The sequence below is a fragment of the Triturus cristatus genome, chromosome 9, assembly GCF_964204655.1.
Source record: "Triturus cristatus chromosome 9, aTriCri1.1, whole genome shotgun sequence".
Taxonomy (NCBI): domain Eukaryota; kingdom Metazoa; phylum Chordata; class Amphibia; order Caudata; family Salamandridae; genus Triturus; species Triturus cristatus.
In genome coordinates, this window is record NC_140592.1 from 996,478,437 (window position 1) to 996,495,608 (window position 17,172).

At 45.1% G+C, this 17,172-nt stretch overlaps 1 protein-coding gene across 2 annotated transcripts in view; it reads left to right on the forward strand.

Annotated features, from left to right (window-relative positions):
* CEP128 (centrosomal protein 128) overlaps positions 1 to 17,172 on the forward strand; it is an 860,263-nt gene that overhangs the window by 704,585 nt on the left and 138,506 nt on the right. For both annotated transcript variants that reach the window (XM_085626613.1, XM_085626612.1), the window contains exon 20: positions 12,734 to 12,757. In XM_085626613.1, the coding sequence (XP_085482739.1) occupies positions 12,734 to 12,757 (24 nt within the window). The remainder of the gene's footprint in view (positions 1 to 12,733; positions 12,758 to 17,172) is intronic.

A 17,172-nucleotide genomic window follows, 5' to 3' on the forward strand; every position in this document is an offset into this window, starting at 1 on the left:
TCCTTCTCTCTCCCGCCTGATGTGGTGGATGTTATTTTATCGGCCAGGCGACACTCCACCAAGTCCATTTACTCATATAGGTGGTCTAAGTTTGTTAAATGGTGTGGAGAGAGATCCGTTGACCCTTTAAAAGCCCATCTTTCCAATGTGCTTCAGTTTGCTCTTACCTTGGCTCAACAGGGCTGTGCTGTGGCCACGGTTAGGGGCTATCTATCTGCCTTATCGGCATTTCTGTGTCTTCCGGATCAGCCGTCTTTATTTAAATCTCCTATTGTATTAAGATTTATCAAAGGCCTTACTAATAGGTTCCCACCTACTCCTTTTGTAATGCCACAGTGGGACCTTAATCTTGTCTTAACTTTCTTGATGGGGTCCACTTTTGAGCCCCTTCATAGTTGCCCTTTGAGGCTGTTGTCTTTTAAGACGGTCTTTCTTGTAGCCATAACCTCGGCAAGGAGGGTGAGTGAGCTTCAAGCTCTTAGTTCAAAACCCCTGTTTTTATCCTTGCATGCTGAAAGGATGGTACTCAGGACCGGGGCTGCTTTCCTTCCTAAGGTAGTTACTCCCTTTCATCTGGGGCAGTCTGTTACTCTCACTGTTTTTTATCCACCTCCTCATCCCTCCAAGGAGGAGGAAAGACTTCATCGTCTGGACCCAAAAAGAGCTGTGAGCTTTTACTTGGACAGAACGAAAGACTTTCGTTTAGACGATCAGCTCTTCGTGGGTTATGTTGGACATTCTAAAGGAAGAGCTGTGCACAAGCGCACTCTGTCCAGATGGATCATCCTGGCCATCAAGATCTGCTACGCCCTTGCTGGTAAGGTTCCTCCCGAGGGTATTAGAGCTCATTCAACTAGAGCTAAGTCTTCTACCTCTGCTTTGGCTAGGGGTGTTCCTGTAGCAGACATTTGTAAAGCCGCGACTTGGGCCTCCCTCCATACTTTCGCAAAGCATTATTGCTTAGACTCTGAGATGAGGAGGGAGGGCCACTTTGCGCGCTCTGTCTTGCAGGATTTTTTGGTATAGGAAGGTGGACACCCTCCTCCTGCAGTGGGACTGCTGTGGGAATCTATTCACAAGGTGAGGAATCCACTGGCAGGTGTATCCATCAGAAGAACAAGTTACTTACCTTCGGTAACGCTTTGTCTGGTGGATACAGTATCTGCCTGTGGATTCCTCACTGGCCCACCCGCCTCCCCGTTGTCCACCTTGGTATACCTTAAAAGATGTCTTGCTTGAGATGTTGTTATAGTTTGTAGATTCTTTCTTTCTGGTACATTGGTAGGAAATGCTTGTTTTCTTTAGCTTTCCTTTTGTATATGTACTATGTATATTTGATTGAATATTGTATACTGTGTATACTTTGAATCTATCGTTGGTCCACCTGTTCGCCTCGGAGGCACGGAAAAAATGGGTGGAACTGACGTCATCACGCCGACGTGGCTCTCTTATGGCTCCGGTGACGTCATACGGAGTCGCGAGCGGAGCCGAAGTATAATGACGTCCACGTCGGCGTAGAGAGTTGGGGAAAAAAGTTCTGTGGGATGCTGGCGCAGGGGATATTCACAAGGTGAGGAATCCACAGGCAGATACTGTATCCACCAGAAAAAGCGTTACCGAAGGTAAGTAACGTGTTCATTTGGGTCTTGAGTACATTTTTGCTTGTCTGAATTAGGATTAGAAGAGCAGGGGAGAAACAAAGTCTATTTTTGGGGTTTGAATTTTTTTTGGTGGAATCAAAGATTTAATAGATATATGGTTAAGATTGCCTTGGGGAGACACCAGCAATACTGATCCATTATTAAAGGGTTCTCCAGACAGGATTAAAAAGTACCTCAAGAGATGGTCTCTTGGCTTAATCACTCTCCCATCTCTAAATTTCGAGTCAAGATGTTTCGGCCAATAATCACACGCCACTCAGGTTCGATGACCTTTATCAGGACGATATAATCCCTATGTCTGAGCCACTGTCAACGTCAACTAGTCAGTCATCCATGGAAAAATTGCTGAGTGATGATTCATACACCAGCCTCCGGCAGCCTCCAAACCCTTTTAGTTTGCCCTCTCATCATCATGGGCACCCATTGGAAGGCAAGATACGCCATCACCTGTCCCACTGGAGGTAAACATCAAACTGATGTGTTCCTAAAAAAGTCCGAAGGGGGTACTTCCTCCCCTTCATGACCACACCCCTCCACCCTTGCCACCCACATGTGACAATCTGATGGAGGGCCATCTCTCATTGTTCTGTCAGGAAGTGACGGCTTTCTTGGCCAAGGGAGCCATAGAGAAGGTGCTGATGCTAAATGTAGGTTGTGGTTGTTATTCCTGCTACTTTCTGGTGTCCAAGAAGGACGAAGGCCTTCACCCTGTCCTATCCTAGACCTGTGCCAGCTCTGTTTCTTCCTCAAGAAAGAGCAGTTCAAAATGCTCATGCTCGCACAAGTCCTGTCTGCCCTGGACCCGGGAGACTGAATGGTAGCTTTAGACTTGCTGTAAGCATACTTCTACATTCTCGTACTGCCTTCCCACAGGCACTACCTGCAGTTCAGGGTGGGCCTCGAGCACTTTCAGATAGCCATGCTCCCTTTTGGCCGTACCAGCGCCCCTATGTTTTCACCAAGTTGATGTTGGTGGTTGCAGCCCATCTGCGAAGTTCAGGGGTGGCAGTCTTCCCTTATCTCTACAACTGGCTGTTGAAGGCGGGCTTGGCCCAGGCTCCTACCTCCAGACTACGGCAGACCTTCGCTGTCATTCACTATCAACATGCCAAATTCACACCTGACTCCATCTCAGAGGGTCCCTTTCATCAGAGCTGGTTTGGACACAGTGCAGTTGCGGGTTTATCCTCCTGAACGGCGAGTCCAGGATATTCAGGCTATGATACCGATGTTTCAGCCTCTATCCTGGATTTTGGTTAGACTGACTCTGCGGCTGCTGGGGCTCATGGCCCATTTGTAAGCAGGGTGTAGTCTCAGAGAGCAAATGTATCAAATTTGCAAAGCTCATAAAGGCGCAGTCAGTAGCTCCCAGATTCCTCCAGCGCTGTGCAAAGCTGCGTATTGTTCACTTGAATCTAGCACATTTGCACTCAAAACCAGCTTATTGTAGGGGAAAAGACCATTAAACATCACTCAACTTGCATCCATGCATGTGTTGCCTTCATATTTCTTTTGCTGAATGTACTCATGTACCTTGAGGCGCGCTGCAATTAATTGAGGCCTCAGAATGGACGTTTTCCTAAGAATTAGCTCACTTCTTAAACTGAAGGCATAGACTCAATGACCAAACAGCATCACACTCGTCTCTCTCCCCAAATAAATCACTAGTGTCCTCTTGCATGCTGGCCTGTGAGAAGCCCAGCAAACTTGGCACTCCCCCATGTGACCACAGAAGCGATGTTATTAGGTTGTGCCAATGTCCAAGTCAGTCAGATTCTGCCTCCTGTGAACAGTGCATACAGGTGTGGTCTAACCACTGTGGCATGGGAAGCAACATTATGCTATTGTCCTTTTTAATGTCATTCTGTATACTGTGTATCCATCGTCATTGAATCTGGTGGTCGTGATCTGCTGTTAGTTGGTCTCAATCCAGTTTACCATGGGGAACTATTCACTTCACAAAATGAGAAAGCACCATCTAGCAGATTTGTTGGCAACCTCTGTAACAAGGCCAGCCACTGAATGAGAGTAAATTATGCCCTTCTTTCGGAGCAGGTTTGAATTGCCCTGGCAGGCAGTGTGAAGTCACTGATGGTATAAAGCACATCTGCTTCCAGTGAGTTTCATCTTACATCTTGCAATGCATTTAATTCACTCAAGCACCATCATGTGAGTGGTGGAGTGTTGCATCCGCAAACAAAATCATGACAGAAAAAAAAAATGCCCTTTGTAAAACGTTTGCAGGGTAATAGAATTTTATGTCCGGAGAAGTTTAACATTTCCAGGATAATTTATTTTGGAAGACCTTTGGGTTCATTCATTGGAAACCGCAGATTCAGATACTAGTCCCTCTCAGAAAAGTGTTTGAGTAATATTCTCAGAAAACATATAGCAAAACAGACAGCTTAATTTGAGACGGGAGTTTCAGGTGCTCAGCACCGGCACTTAATTGTCAACACTGGCGCTTGTAACAGTCTGCCACATGGTGGCACTGTCTGGCTAATTTAGAGATTACCACAACAACAGTTAAATATTAATTCAAAATATATATTAAAAATGACTATTACCTGCTGCCCAAGCCATTCTTCTAGCTTTGGGGGCCTGAAATAGTCCGAATTGTCACACCCGTAGGAGTGTGATGGTTAGTAGTTGTGTTGTTACTATCATTGGCAGTATGGCAGGGGCAAAATGTGGTGCAAGTTGCAGTGGCCTCCTTACGAAATTACTGGCATTTATGTGTTTTTCTACAAAGTAATCACTGAAAAAGAAAGCAAATTCCATGACAAAGGTGAAAAGGTCCACACATATTTCATGACGTTACACATTTTAAGTTAATTTAGGTGCTTTGAAAAGCACCGGTTCATAATTCAACCTCTCAAAGCGGAAATTAAGACTTTTAGATAAAGATATGATGGCAGGGCTCAGACCTCCATGTGAATGAGGCCCTCTAAATGCACTTGGGTGGTCTTACTGAGGAAAGCACAATGGTGATGGAGTAGTGCGGTTCCAAAACATTTCAGTCTTTTGCAAACCAATGCTGTTTTCCATAGGGCTGGTCTCTGTCTGGAGTGGCATAGTGGGCAAAACACGATGGACAGCAAGGTGCCCCAAACGATTGCGAGAGCCTAATCTACCCATCACCTTAGAATTTTCCTCAGTCTGAGACACCATATATGATGGCTATGCCCTGACATGACTCCTGTGCTAACTGTGCTTCAGGAATTTAGCTATACACCCAGGGCAATTGGAATTATGTGTCAATGGAGACCCAAATTATGCAGCTCCTTTGCTTAATTTATGTGCAACTAAAAATCTAATTATGTGCACAATGTTGCACATCCAATTGGCAGCATTATTTCAATATTTTGACATTGTAACACATGTTAATGCTGGACAGATTAAAGATACACCTATCAAGAATGTGTTGAACACCTAAATGCAGAAATGAGCAACTCAAAGTTGGTTAGTTAACCTCTGCAAAAAGGTCTGCACTGCACTTGGTTTCACAGTTTTTTCTTTTTAGTAACATTTGATCCATGCGAACTAGGATCAACGTTTTTTTGGTTTAGATTTGCTCATTATATATCAGATAGTGGATTATGTTACAGTGTGGCAAAAGTATATTTATTCGGAAAATGCTGAAGCTGCAGAATCGCATAATTCAAGAGACCCTGGCTATTCCACACTGATGAAGTCTAACTAGGCTGAAACTGGTCTGGTGTTGCTTGTATTCGTGTTCAGAGAGAACCTAGCTTAGCAGTTTGGGTTTAGAGGCGAGGCATGGCTGGCCTCTGTCTAGAGATATAGTGGGTGCAAAACATAGTGCGGAATGTGGTCTGAGCCACAGAGAAGTTTGCAAGCTTCTGCCCATCTCCTTTTTGTTTCCTTCCTAGATTGAGTCAGTAGCAGTACTGATGAACAAAGGCAACACTTTTCAGTTTGAAATACCAAGCAATAGAAATGACATAGTGAAACGTATATTCTCCCACAGCACGAATGATATTGATATATATAATCTATCTCCTTCAGAACTCTTTCAAGCTTACAAAAGAGATTCAGGAAGATGACTCGAAGTACTATACATTTTAGAACGGTCATTTTAAGTATTTTGTTGACTTCAGAGTTGATAATATCATGATTGATTGCATTATAACATTGTAATAACCCCCTTTTTTCCTTTGAATTATATTCACGTATACATGTAACATATCCATGCAAATATGGCTGACAGTTTTTAACCTTAAGTTTTGCCCTACATCTATGTTTAGAAATGCAGAAGTGTAATGAAATCCAGAGCATTCACAATGTCATTTGTCGTGAACAAGGCACGGATGAACCGAAACTTGTTGATCGCATCTTTTGCATGATGAAATCTTCCTTAAACTGCTATCGGAGTGCAGAGCTCCTTTGTAAGGCTGAAAGAGCTCCGAAGCATTCGTAGCGTGCTGATGAGCACGATTGGCGGCACCGCTGGCTACTGTGTTCTAAGAGCTGTGCAAATATATATATGTGTGTGTGTGTATGTATACATATGTGTGTGTGTATGTGTGTATATAGATAGATAGATAGATAGAAGGGGTCCGGTTAAAGGTATCCTGACCCCATGGGACTGATGGAAGGGTCTGTGAGGGACCCCTCATGGTCAAGAAACTGTGCAAAAACTATTTTTTGGGAAGCTCGTAGCTCAGGATGGCCCCCCCTTTTGTGAACATACACAAAACCATAGTAATTCAGCAGTTATAGTTCTCTCAAATAACTTTAACTAGACCCATGCTATGAACAGTTTTCTCATCAATAATTTCACTGCAAATGGTGCAGTGATATTATCAATGATGTCCATGTGTGGGTGTCTGAGTGGGGCCCTGTCTGAGTGGGTGTGAGTGCCTGTGTGGGTCTGTGAATGGGTGAGTGTCTGCATTGGTCTGTGAGTGTATGTGTCAATGCATGCGTTGATCTGTGCTTGCCTATGTGGGTCTGAGAGTGCCTACATTGATCTATGAGTGGGTGTGTGAATACCTGCATAGGTCTGTGAGTGACTGCCTGCACAGGTCTGTAAATGGGTACCTGTTTGGGTGTCTGAGTGGGTCTGAAAGTGTTTTTTTCCCAAAGTGCATCAGGATTTGAAGATCTGTTGCAGATTTACACGGGGACTGCACTGAGCTTTGCAAAGATCAGCGGATTCATGAAGTGGAAAAAAAATTATATAACTCAATTTCATACCCAACATAGGTCCTTGACACTCCTCCAACACACCCATGGGGTCGGGATACCTGTACTCTGACTCCTTTAATCATTTTGCAGATACATTTTAAGACCCCGTGACCATTCCCATATACTTGAAATAGCAGCCGCAGCCTCCCAGTCAGGTTGTTGTCAGCCATGAACAGCGTTGCTGGTGGTGCATGGCTTTGCGGATCCTCCACGGGGGATCCACGGAAGGTCCACATCCCTAGATTTACAATTTTGTTTTTCATTTAATAACTCCGCAACTACTGAACGGATTTACACTAAACCATAAAAAGAGCTCTTTCTGGACCAATAATTACCTCTCTGCCAAATTTGGTGTAATGCCATCCAGCAGTTTGGACTGTCATAATGTTCAAAATCCCTATGGAAAATTGTATGGGAAACTGTATGGGAAACACACATCATTTTTTACCCCCTCAACCCCCCTTTTTTTATTTTTTACTCATCTCCCGCTTGACGGATCACTCCGAAACTCTCCATGTAGAGCTAGACATACCGGGCCACTTTCTGAAAAAATTTCGTGATGATTCGTCCAACTGCACCAAAATTATAACCAACTAAAAAAAACTTTTCCTATGGAAATTATGTCCTAACTGTAACTCCCTTCTGGCGACTACCATATATGTGTATACGTGGATATATATACATATATATCAAGCTCCAGTATTTCTTGCTTCGAAACTGTACACCGACACCGCAGAACTAGTTGTATGTACGTTTTTTATGTATTTATCGTGCTGTAACGCATTTCAACAGGATCTCCTGCTGTGTGTGCGCGTGTGTGTGTGTATATAACACCACAGCAGTCCCGGTTGGATTTTACGAGACTGTCACGGGCGGTCCGAGTTCGGTCTACCTGGCGCCCCAATTTGCAGTCCAAAGTCCTCCTCTTATTGGCAGAAAGTACTCGGACACTCCAGCATGCTGAATAAAGTTTTAATGGCTTCAAAAACGACGCGTTTCGGCTTGCGTGTGAGCGCAAGCCGAAACGCGTCGTTTTTTGAAGCCATTAAAACTTTATTCAGCATGCAGGAGTGTCCGAGTACTTTCTGCCAATAAGCGGAGGATTTTGGAGTGCATATATATATATATATATATATATATATATATATATATATTTATTACCTACTGGCGGTCGCCAGTAGGTAGTTATAGTTAGGGCCTATTTTCCATAGGAAATCCGCAATATATATATATATATACACACACACAAACACACTAACAGAAAAACATGTACATTTGTCACATATATGACTGAGAAAGGATCCCAGGATGGGTTAAGGTTGCCTTGTTGAATTTAAGGTCACTTTGTCCAGGACTACATACCAGAATTTGCTCGTAACCATTTGAGTTGTGCATACTTAGTGTCAACTCGCCACTAGATGACTCAATAAATTAACTCTCAAATCGCATCTGTGGTGATCTACAGGTTACAAGTTCAAGCAAGGCCCACTCAGGCTTACATCCTCTTGAGATAAATTAAGTAATATGAAATTGTGACATAGTAACACCTGTTACATGCAGACTCAAGTGCTATACAAAAAAACACATTATTGGGGGTGTGGCTAGGCGCCGAAAAGTATGACTGCCGCCTGCTAGAGGGCCCCAGTGTCTGCAGGCCCCAAAGCCCCTTTTGTATGTTTTTCTATGAGCAGTCCCTGGATTGAACGTTGATACAGTCACATATTTGTCACAGGAGCCTACAGAGGGGAACACGGTGACAAGAAGGTTCACCAGCTCCAGCTGAGACGTAGCCACAAGTACACCTAGAGAGGATAAGACGGGCCGAAAGCGAGGTTTCCAGCAGAGAAAGACTACAGAGGCGTGTTGTGGATAGGAGGAGAACAACCCTGAGCATGGCAGGCAGTGGGACGCAGCGTTGATTGTGGTGGCGTTACAAGGGAGTCCTGAGCGACGGGGGTGATCCATGTGAAAGGAGGAGGAGCACTCCCATGGGAGGAGACTGCAGCGAGAGCATACACCATAATGATATGTTGCCAGAATTCAAGGATCAAGCAATAGGGTAGAATTCTTGCCCATATCTACTAACAGCGCACAAAACAAGTGGAGCATTACCAGAGTCTTAGGGCATAGAAATATAGAAAGCTCTTCGACCACTCAATAATTGTGACCATATTGGGTGAGGCTAAATACTGCCCCAGAAAGACTGACACTCAGCTGTGATGTTAGAAACAGAAGACCACCTGAGTGAAAACATGGATTGGAGCTACCATGAAGTGTAATTAGAGAGTAATCGAATACTTCCTATTCAAATCTCTGCTGTATTGTATTTGAGTGTGTCTGTGTGCCCTCTGGGTTGCTCTTCCTCTAGCTGCTCCTGTTACTAGAGTAGATGTCAGACGAATGATTGCAACCCCTCGACAGTGCTGTCAATAAAAGGGCCAACTGAACTTCATTGAGCTGTGAATTGCTACACAAGAAGCCTGTACGGCTTCTCAATTAATCTTACCGCCCGCTCCGGAGGCCTTACTAACCTGTGTAGTGCTACAGGTTTTGAAAAAGTCCCCTGGGCTCTAAACCACACTGTACATGCAGCATTCTCCTGGAAACCAGTGAATAACAGTTCTGAACCAGATGGCTAACAGACTCCTCCATGTTCAAATCGAAATCAGTGAGACATCTTCTGTTCTTGGAAGCTGTGACAAACACAGTGAAAGGAAAGCATGTGGGCAATGATTGCGGATAAAAAAAATCTATCTCAGACTCTGCACGGAACACACTGCTGAAAGAATTAGCAGACATCAAGATGTACATTTACTCAGTTAACAGTGCAGTGGTGAGTAGCACACTAGAAGTACAATCAATGAGGAAAGAAATAACACCTTTCCAACATAGACTAGAAATCTTTGAGGCTAGGCTGGCAGCAGTGGAAAAATGGATGAACAACCACCCCGAATTGGGCCTGGATATTTGAAAACTATAAAAGAAAGGTGTGGATCTGGAGGACAGATGTAGAAGGAATAACTTAAGGATCATGGGGATCCCGGAAAAAAATCTAAAAAGACAGTATGTCCTTCCTGAGCCACTTCCTTCTGAATCTGCTAAAGATTACTTTTAACCTTCCTCTGGAGTTCTGGAGGGCACACCGAATAAAATCCAGAGGAGATAACAGAACTATTGAGCCTCTGCTAATTCTAGCATGCTGTCTGAGACACGGACACGGATCATAATGTCAGTGAAGAAATACAGCCCATATCACCTTGAGTACTAACAAATATTCACTTCAGCCGGCTTTTTATCTGAAATAAAAGCAAAAAGTAGAACACTTGTAAGTCTCTACCACAATTGTGAAAAAGAGAAAAACAGCACAGCCCCCTGAAACTGGCAAGAAAATTCTGGACAGAGCAGACAATGACACCTGAATCACCCATCAAAAAATACCTCACTACATGGAGGACTACAAAGGCATGATACCAGGTTATGTAGATTTGCGCAGCGTGCTAATCACCCATGAAGGTATCCACTCACTTGAGCAGGTGTGTAGGCGCCAAGCCCCAGAGAGTTAGTCAAAGGGTCAGGGCTTCAGCCTCTTGTGGAATTCAAGAAGCAAAGCGGAGTCTCTAATTTGTTGAGGGATGTTGTTCTAGATTTTGAGAGTGATGTAGGAGAATGAGCGACCTCAAGCTCTACTTTTGTGGATGTGGGATGTATGAGCGAATTGGAGTGTGGCGAGTGTAGGTTTCTTGTCAGCTCTTGAAAGTGTAAGCGACTGTTCAGGTATGCTGGTCCAACGTACTGCAGTGCTTTGTATGCATGCGTGAGGAGTTTGAATTGGATGCATTTGTGCTTGGGGAGCCAGTGGAGCGCTCGTCGGCTTGGTGAGATGTGGGTGCTTTGTGGGAAATTGAGGCTGAGTCTTGCTGCGGCATTCTGGATGGCCTGGAATCTGTGTAAGAGCTGTTTGGAGATCCCGGCATAGAGTGCATTGCAGTAGTAGAGTCTGCTTGTGATGAGTTCTTCTGTGACGGTATGCCTGTTCACGGCAACAATTTTGAAGATCTTACGTAGCATGAGTCGGATGTGGAAACAGAATGAGCTAACTATGTTGACTTGCGCTGTTATGCTGAGTTTATCGTATAGGATGATTTCTAGGTTTCTGTGTTCCCGTTGGGTTTTGGTGTGGGTCCTAGCTCCGACGCCCACCAGCTAGAGTCCCAGGGAGAGTTCTGGTTTCTGAAGACCAGCACTTCTGTTTTGGCAGACTTGATTTTTAGGCAGTTCATTCTCATCCATTCTGCTACCTCGATCATGCAGTTGGTGAAGTTGGTTCTGGTGGTGTTGGTCTTGTCAGTCAGGGATAGGATTAGTTGGGTGTCGTCCGCGTAGGATATGATGGTAATGCCTTGGGATCTGATGCAGTTGGCGAGCAGAGTCATGTAGATGTTGAGCAAGGTGGGAATGAGAGATGAGCCCTAAGGTTCTTGGTTTCCAATGTTTTGGGTGAAAGTCTGACTCTGTGTTCTGCCCGTGAGGAGGTCTTTACAGTTTAATAATACAAGATACTTTATCTTCCCCTACGCTAAATGATGCAAAGACATACTGGCTGAGGCTAATTGGCCTGAGGCTATTCCTCAGTCGATGGGAAGCCTTGTTAGAAGGGTGCATGATAACAATTGAAAAGTAACCACAGTCATATTTTACGTTTTAAAATTTCCCATGACTGGCATTGGCCGCCTGTAAAACTGCATGGAGCGAAACGACTGCCACAAACTGAGTGGCGGAGATGCAAACAAGTGGGATGTGTAATATATACTGGTAGAGTACATGACATCAGGTCAACAGCACAGTAGACCATCACATACAGCCATCAGCACATCTGGCCATCCTACATGACATATCGGAGGTAGCTGGATCAAACAAATTAAGCAGTGGATTGCAAGCCATGCTATGGCTAGAATATGAATCCTTAGGCATCAGCGAGCACCATCTGTGCCAACGCTAGAAAAATGGATTGGAGAAATGTGTTCAATAGCATCAAAGATTATTCATTCAATAAATGAGAAAATGAGAGAATGTGAGGCTATTTGGAACAGATATCTGAGAGACATGGGGGAGATTGTGATAACGTGATGCTCATTATCACTCACTACCACTGGTTGACGGATTAACAGGTTAATGGGCAATTGATGGTAATAAGGCATAAGCTTCACAATGGGATGATTATACGAATAATAGAGACTCGATGTAATGGAACTAAACTAAAGTGATTCCCTCTGTCTAAGAATTTGCTCTATACATGTGAAATGTTCCTGCTTTAACTGTGGAGCTCTTGACAACAGGAGGTTGAGTTTAGGGAGGTGGCCAGATGTTTTGTTCATTGTTTGTTAGTGGGAAGTTGTGCACTGCGGTTTAATGTCGCAGCCATCTCTCGGGATGTTTTACTTTTTTTCATTATTATTCCTTTTCCTTCCTCTACTTATTATTATCTTCTTAAAATTAGGTCATAGCGGTTTTATAATATTGAAACCCATTTTATGCTTAAAATGTACCGTTCAGTGGAAAATATGCAATAAACAATCGTTTCCAAAAAAAGCATTATTGCATTTTGTTATGATTAGCCGGCATACTGCCTCGCTCTAGCTAGCCTCCAACAGCTTTTATCTTTACAGATACAAAATTGAGACCACCTCCTATGTTGTCATGAAGTTTACAGCCCACCCACACACACTCCAAATGATTATGCAGTTTTATAGTCAAAGCAGTGCTCTCTTTGAACATGTAAGCATTAAGCATGCCAATATGTATATGAAAAGTAAGCATACCGTCATCTTTTTACTGAGTTGTGGTTTATTTATTTTCTGCAGGATCGTGTTGTGGATCTAGAAATGGTGAGTACTTCTTGTATTTATGCTGTGGATTACCATAAGTCTGAAACTGAAATAACCGCACAAAATAAGACTGAGTATCTTCATGGCTTGGCCCATTGCATGATGCTCCCAAGCCAGGCTGCTTTAGGCCTGCAATGACATGTTTCCTCTCTGACCCGTGAAAGTTTCTTCAAACAGGGTTGTCCTCACTGGTGAGTCTGTGAATCCTGAAGATGCATCATTGGCCAACCTCTCGGTACAACACTTGCCTCCACATTCGGGTTGGTTTGTTACCCTCGTACACAGTACTTGTAAAGATAAAAATAGTAACAATGGTAAGGGCCCAAGGATGCTCTTATGGTCGGACCACCAGTGCTACTGACCACTAAGGCTACTCGTCATCCTCTTCCACCTCCTTAAGCTTACTCCTACATGGCGGCTCTCTTCATCCTTGTTTTCTCTCTTTGTAACTGTATTCCTCTTCCTCATTCTATCACCCTTTTTAGGTCGAGCCTGAGTCAGCGCGCATGCGCTGCTCTGGCGAGCTGCTGTAGAGGAATATGGAAAGAAGCTCCACCCACTCTCTGCCTATATTTGTTATTGGCTTCTGTCTATGTCCTTCGTAAATGTTGACTTCTGATTCAGTAATCGGTTTGTTAGTCCCTCCTCAGTACCGCCTTTTCCTCATTTGTAACCTCCCATGGCTACTGGCCCTTTTACTTCTGTTGTTACAAGGTATGTATTTATTATTCTATAAGCACTATTTTCTTTATTCCTACTGCAGGCAGGACGACCTGCGCAGCAGGGACAATGGCAGTCGCTTGTTTTCCAATGGCATGAACCCCAGGTCCTTGGTAAAAAAACAAACATGCACTCCCCAATCAGCCCCTGCCAATCTCTACTCCTCTGTGGGTCCCGCTGGGCAGTTCAGGCGGTGCGTTGCTAGCTCTCCAGCTCGGCTGGCCAGTGCTCCCAGGAGGTCTTTATACAGCCCGTGCACTTCCTCCCCCGTGGCGCACCAGCAAGGATGTCTTCCCAGAACTGGCCGCGGGGTGGACGGCCTTACAAAGTGTGCCTGGAACTGGCCCAGGTGAGACAGAACCGGTCGTATAAGGAGTGTCTGAAGGTGCCCCCCTCCTCCAGGCCGGTGAGGTGAGCTCCCGCACAGACCACGATGATCCTGCATAAAGAGTGGGGTAAGGGTGGCGACTGCCAGGTGAGAGCAGCCCAGCCCTCCAGCTGCCTCCCCATACTCCACACAGCCATCCGCTTCCCGCTATGGTGGTGTGAAACTTCCCAACGGGGGGTCTGAAGCAGGTGACCGCCACTCATACTACATACATCCTCAGAGAGGGAAAGTGATGAAGGGTCCGGCTTAATTATAGCTGGTGTAAGTAGGCGAGGAGGCAACACTCACTATGTGCCGGTGCACCCCTCCAGCCCGAGCCTTGAAGTGATTTGCACTTTCCGGCCAGGGTGACTCAGCCCGGGAAGGGTGACCGCCTCTTCCCAAACTCGCCCTGCTCAGCGTGTGAGAGTGGGCTTTACAAGTGTTGCGTGGAGGGCTCCACTTCCGCTCTGAGGACATCAAAACGCCGATCTTTTTATCTAAAGCTGGTTTTCGCCCCTGTCTCAAAAGCCAAATACGGTGAGAGGAAGGTATGTACCCTATATGGGGACAATACATTAAAACGCACGCCGCTTCTTCATCAATCAGCCCATTGAAAAATATTACTTTTGACGTTCCAGCAGGCAAATTTGGTGCCTGACACGATCTGTGACTCACTACTGCTCGTACATTTATTTGAGGAGGCAGTTGACGTACCTACCAGCTGTGTTGTGCACGACATTGATATGGGCAACGGTGCCGCACAGGTCGGGCCAGTCATTTGTGTTATCGGAAATATGTTCCCGGGGTGGGCTGGAGCCTTTGAAGTCAGCATTGGAGGACCCCGCTGGTGCCCAGTCTCCTTATTGTTGCAGGCACGGTGTAGGGCATGAGCAATGAGAAAGAAAGGAGGACATGAGAGATATAGGTGAATGAAAGAGTACAAGAAAAGAGAATACAACAAGAGAGAAAGTATAGATAGAAATAGTATGGAAGAAGAGAGCAGGGCTGGTTTGAACATTACTGCCACAGACCCCAAACAAAGAAAATGACCTCTTTACCTCAGTTTCACTAGTAACTAAAAATAGGTTTATTTGAGGGGCAGGGGCCCCTAAGACTTCTGGGCGCCAGTGCCTTTGTACCTGCTGCACTATTGATAGCTACTCCCCTGGAAACTGCGGGTTATTTCCCCAAGGGGTGCTTTGAAAGAGGCGTATTTTTAATGAATTGTCCACCTGGCACTTATTGCCAGAAGTTATTGCAGTCTTGTTGGCGTGGCTGCCCAAATGCCCGAACACAAAGTCATTTTTATATTTAGATGATGGATATCACAGGGTCATTCATCCCTTTGCAAGGCTACACGGGACTGAAGGCATGTCCTGTGCCTTTAAGTGCACCCATCTATATATATTCCCCATATAACGATAAGTGTATTCCCCCAGAGGACTCTGGGAAGGATGTGGCGTTACGGCCAGAGCTGTGGACTTTAGAACTGGGGAACCAGGTCCGAGTCTCGGTGGCGGCTCAGTAGTCTGTCATTCTGATCATATCACGTTATTTTCCCAGTGCCTAAAAATGTGCCCTTGAGTAATGCACTCGGGGCTCCTATAAAACGCTCAACGCCTTCGGGACAAATTCGCGCCATTCAAGGTTGCAGCAAAATTTACAAATACGTTTTAAATCTGCGTGCGACAAGGGCATCAATCGTTGAATTTTTGAGAGCTAAAGTCCATAGCTCTCCCTTTCTGTATAGCTGCACAAAAGGCCCTGTGAAGGGCAAGTGTCCATAGTAACAAGCGTGTAGCATGAAGCTAGCAAAAACTGGGCTACTTTGTATGAGAAAATATTGTACCTCATTACTCATCATCTGATGTGTCACTATGCGGATGGTCAGCTTAGAGTCTCCAGTGACATTTTTGTTCACTCATTCCTCCCAGCTTGTATTTCTGCTTCGTCGGTGTCTGTACATATTCAAACCCCAGTTACAGCAATTAGCTAGGTGTAATGCCCATGCGAGATGTTTCCGCATATAATTCGCCCTTTCTAGGATTAGGTGTACCACGGAGATTACCTCCGTTAAACAGATTATAAGGTAGTCCTGCCATTTATCAAACTTAAAAAAAACAATACGGACAATATTTAGCCATAAAACTATTCACACTTTCCTTGACACCCATTGTGTAGTAATTGTATAGCTCTTCAATCCCTGGCGGCACAGCACACAGGATAATGTGCTGTTTGGCTAATCACTTATAAGGTCCAAAAGGCGAGGCCTATTGGCTATGCCAATGCTTGTTTGTCTTTCTATCTCTTGCTCTGGGTCAAAATGTGATGATGACTAGTAAGCCGCAGTCTCCCCAAAAATGAGTGCTCCTGCCCACCACCCGTAACCACCCCCACACACTGCCATACAGTACTGTAAAGTTTGGGGTAGTAATTTGCTTCATTATTCAGCATAAACCAGGCATCGGATTTCCTTGGACTGCTGTATAGCAACCACAAACGGCATAAGAAACACGCACGAGAAGGTAATACAACACTTTACATAATGCAACAGTTTAAACGAGAGCGTTTAAAGAAGTAGGCCCCCCCCGCCGAAGTGCGTGGTGGCAGTTGTGTGGTACAGAGTTCACAATGACTGTACTCCAGTCTTGGAAAGGCTTGTTTTTGTTCCTTTGTGCTATTTGGCTTAATCTGGATGAAGGTACAGGCTTCCTCTTCACAGTAACTTGTCTGAGTCAGCACGTGGCACAGTCCCCGTTCTGAATAAGCAGTCTTTTCCAGTTGCCTGTCTCAAGGTCAGCAGGTCGTACAGTTGCTTGTCTGATCACCGCCGACTGAACACTCACCTACTGGAGGACTTTGCATTCTGATACTGGTGCAGCCTCCACAGATGCCCTCCACCTGTATGAAGAGTGCACCGTTAGCACAGGGGCCTGTCTGGGGGATCAGCCGTCACTACAGCCGCCTCTTCATGCAGTCAGCAGTCGGTGCAGACCTATCTGAGCGTCCATGGCTGCTGTAGTCCCTGTTCTTGTCAACAGTCAGTCAGCACAATCCCTGGGCTAAGGAAAAAGCAGTCAGCCCAGTAGTAGGGCCAGTGTGTCAGCAGTCTGCAGAGAAGCCTGGGAGATGGACCCCCCATTAATGTTGCTCTTCAGCCCGCTGTAGAGCCATCTGTAAAACCCTCCGACGCCTGTGTAGTTGCAAACCCAGTGCGGCCGCGAGATGCGTATCGGCTAGTGAAGCGTCCTTCTGATGGATCCGCAGCTAATGAAATGTCCAGCTTGATGCATCAAGCATTAGTGAAGCGTTCACCCAGGCGGAA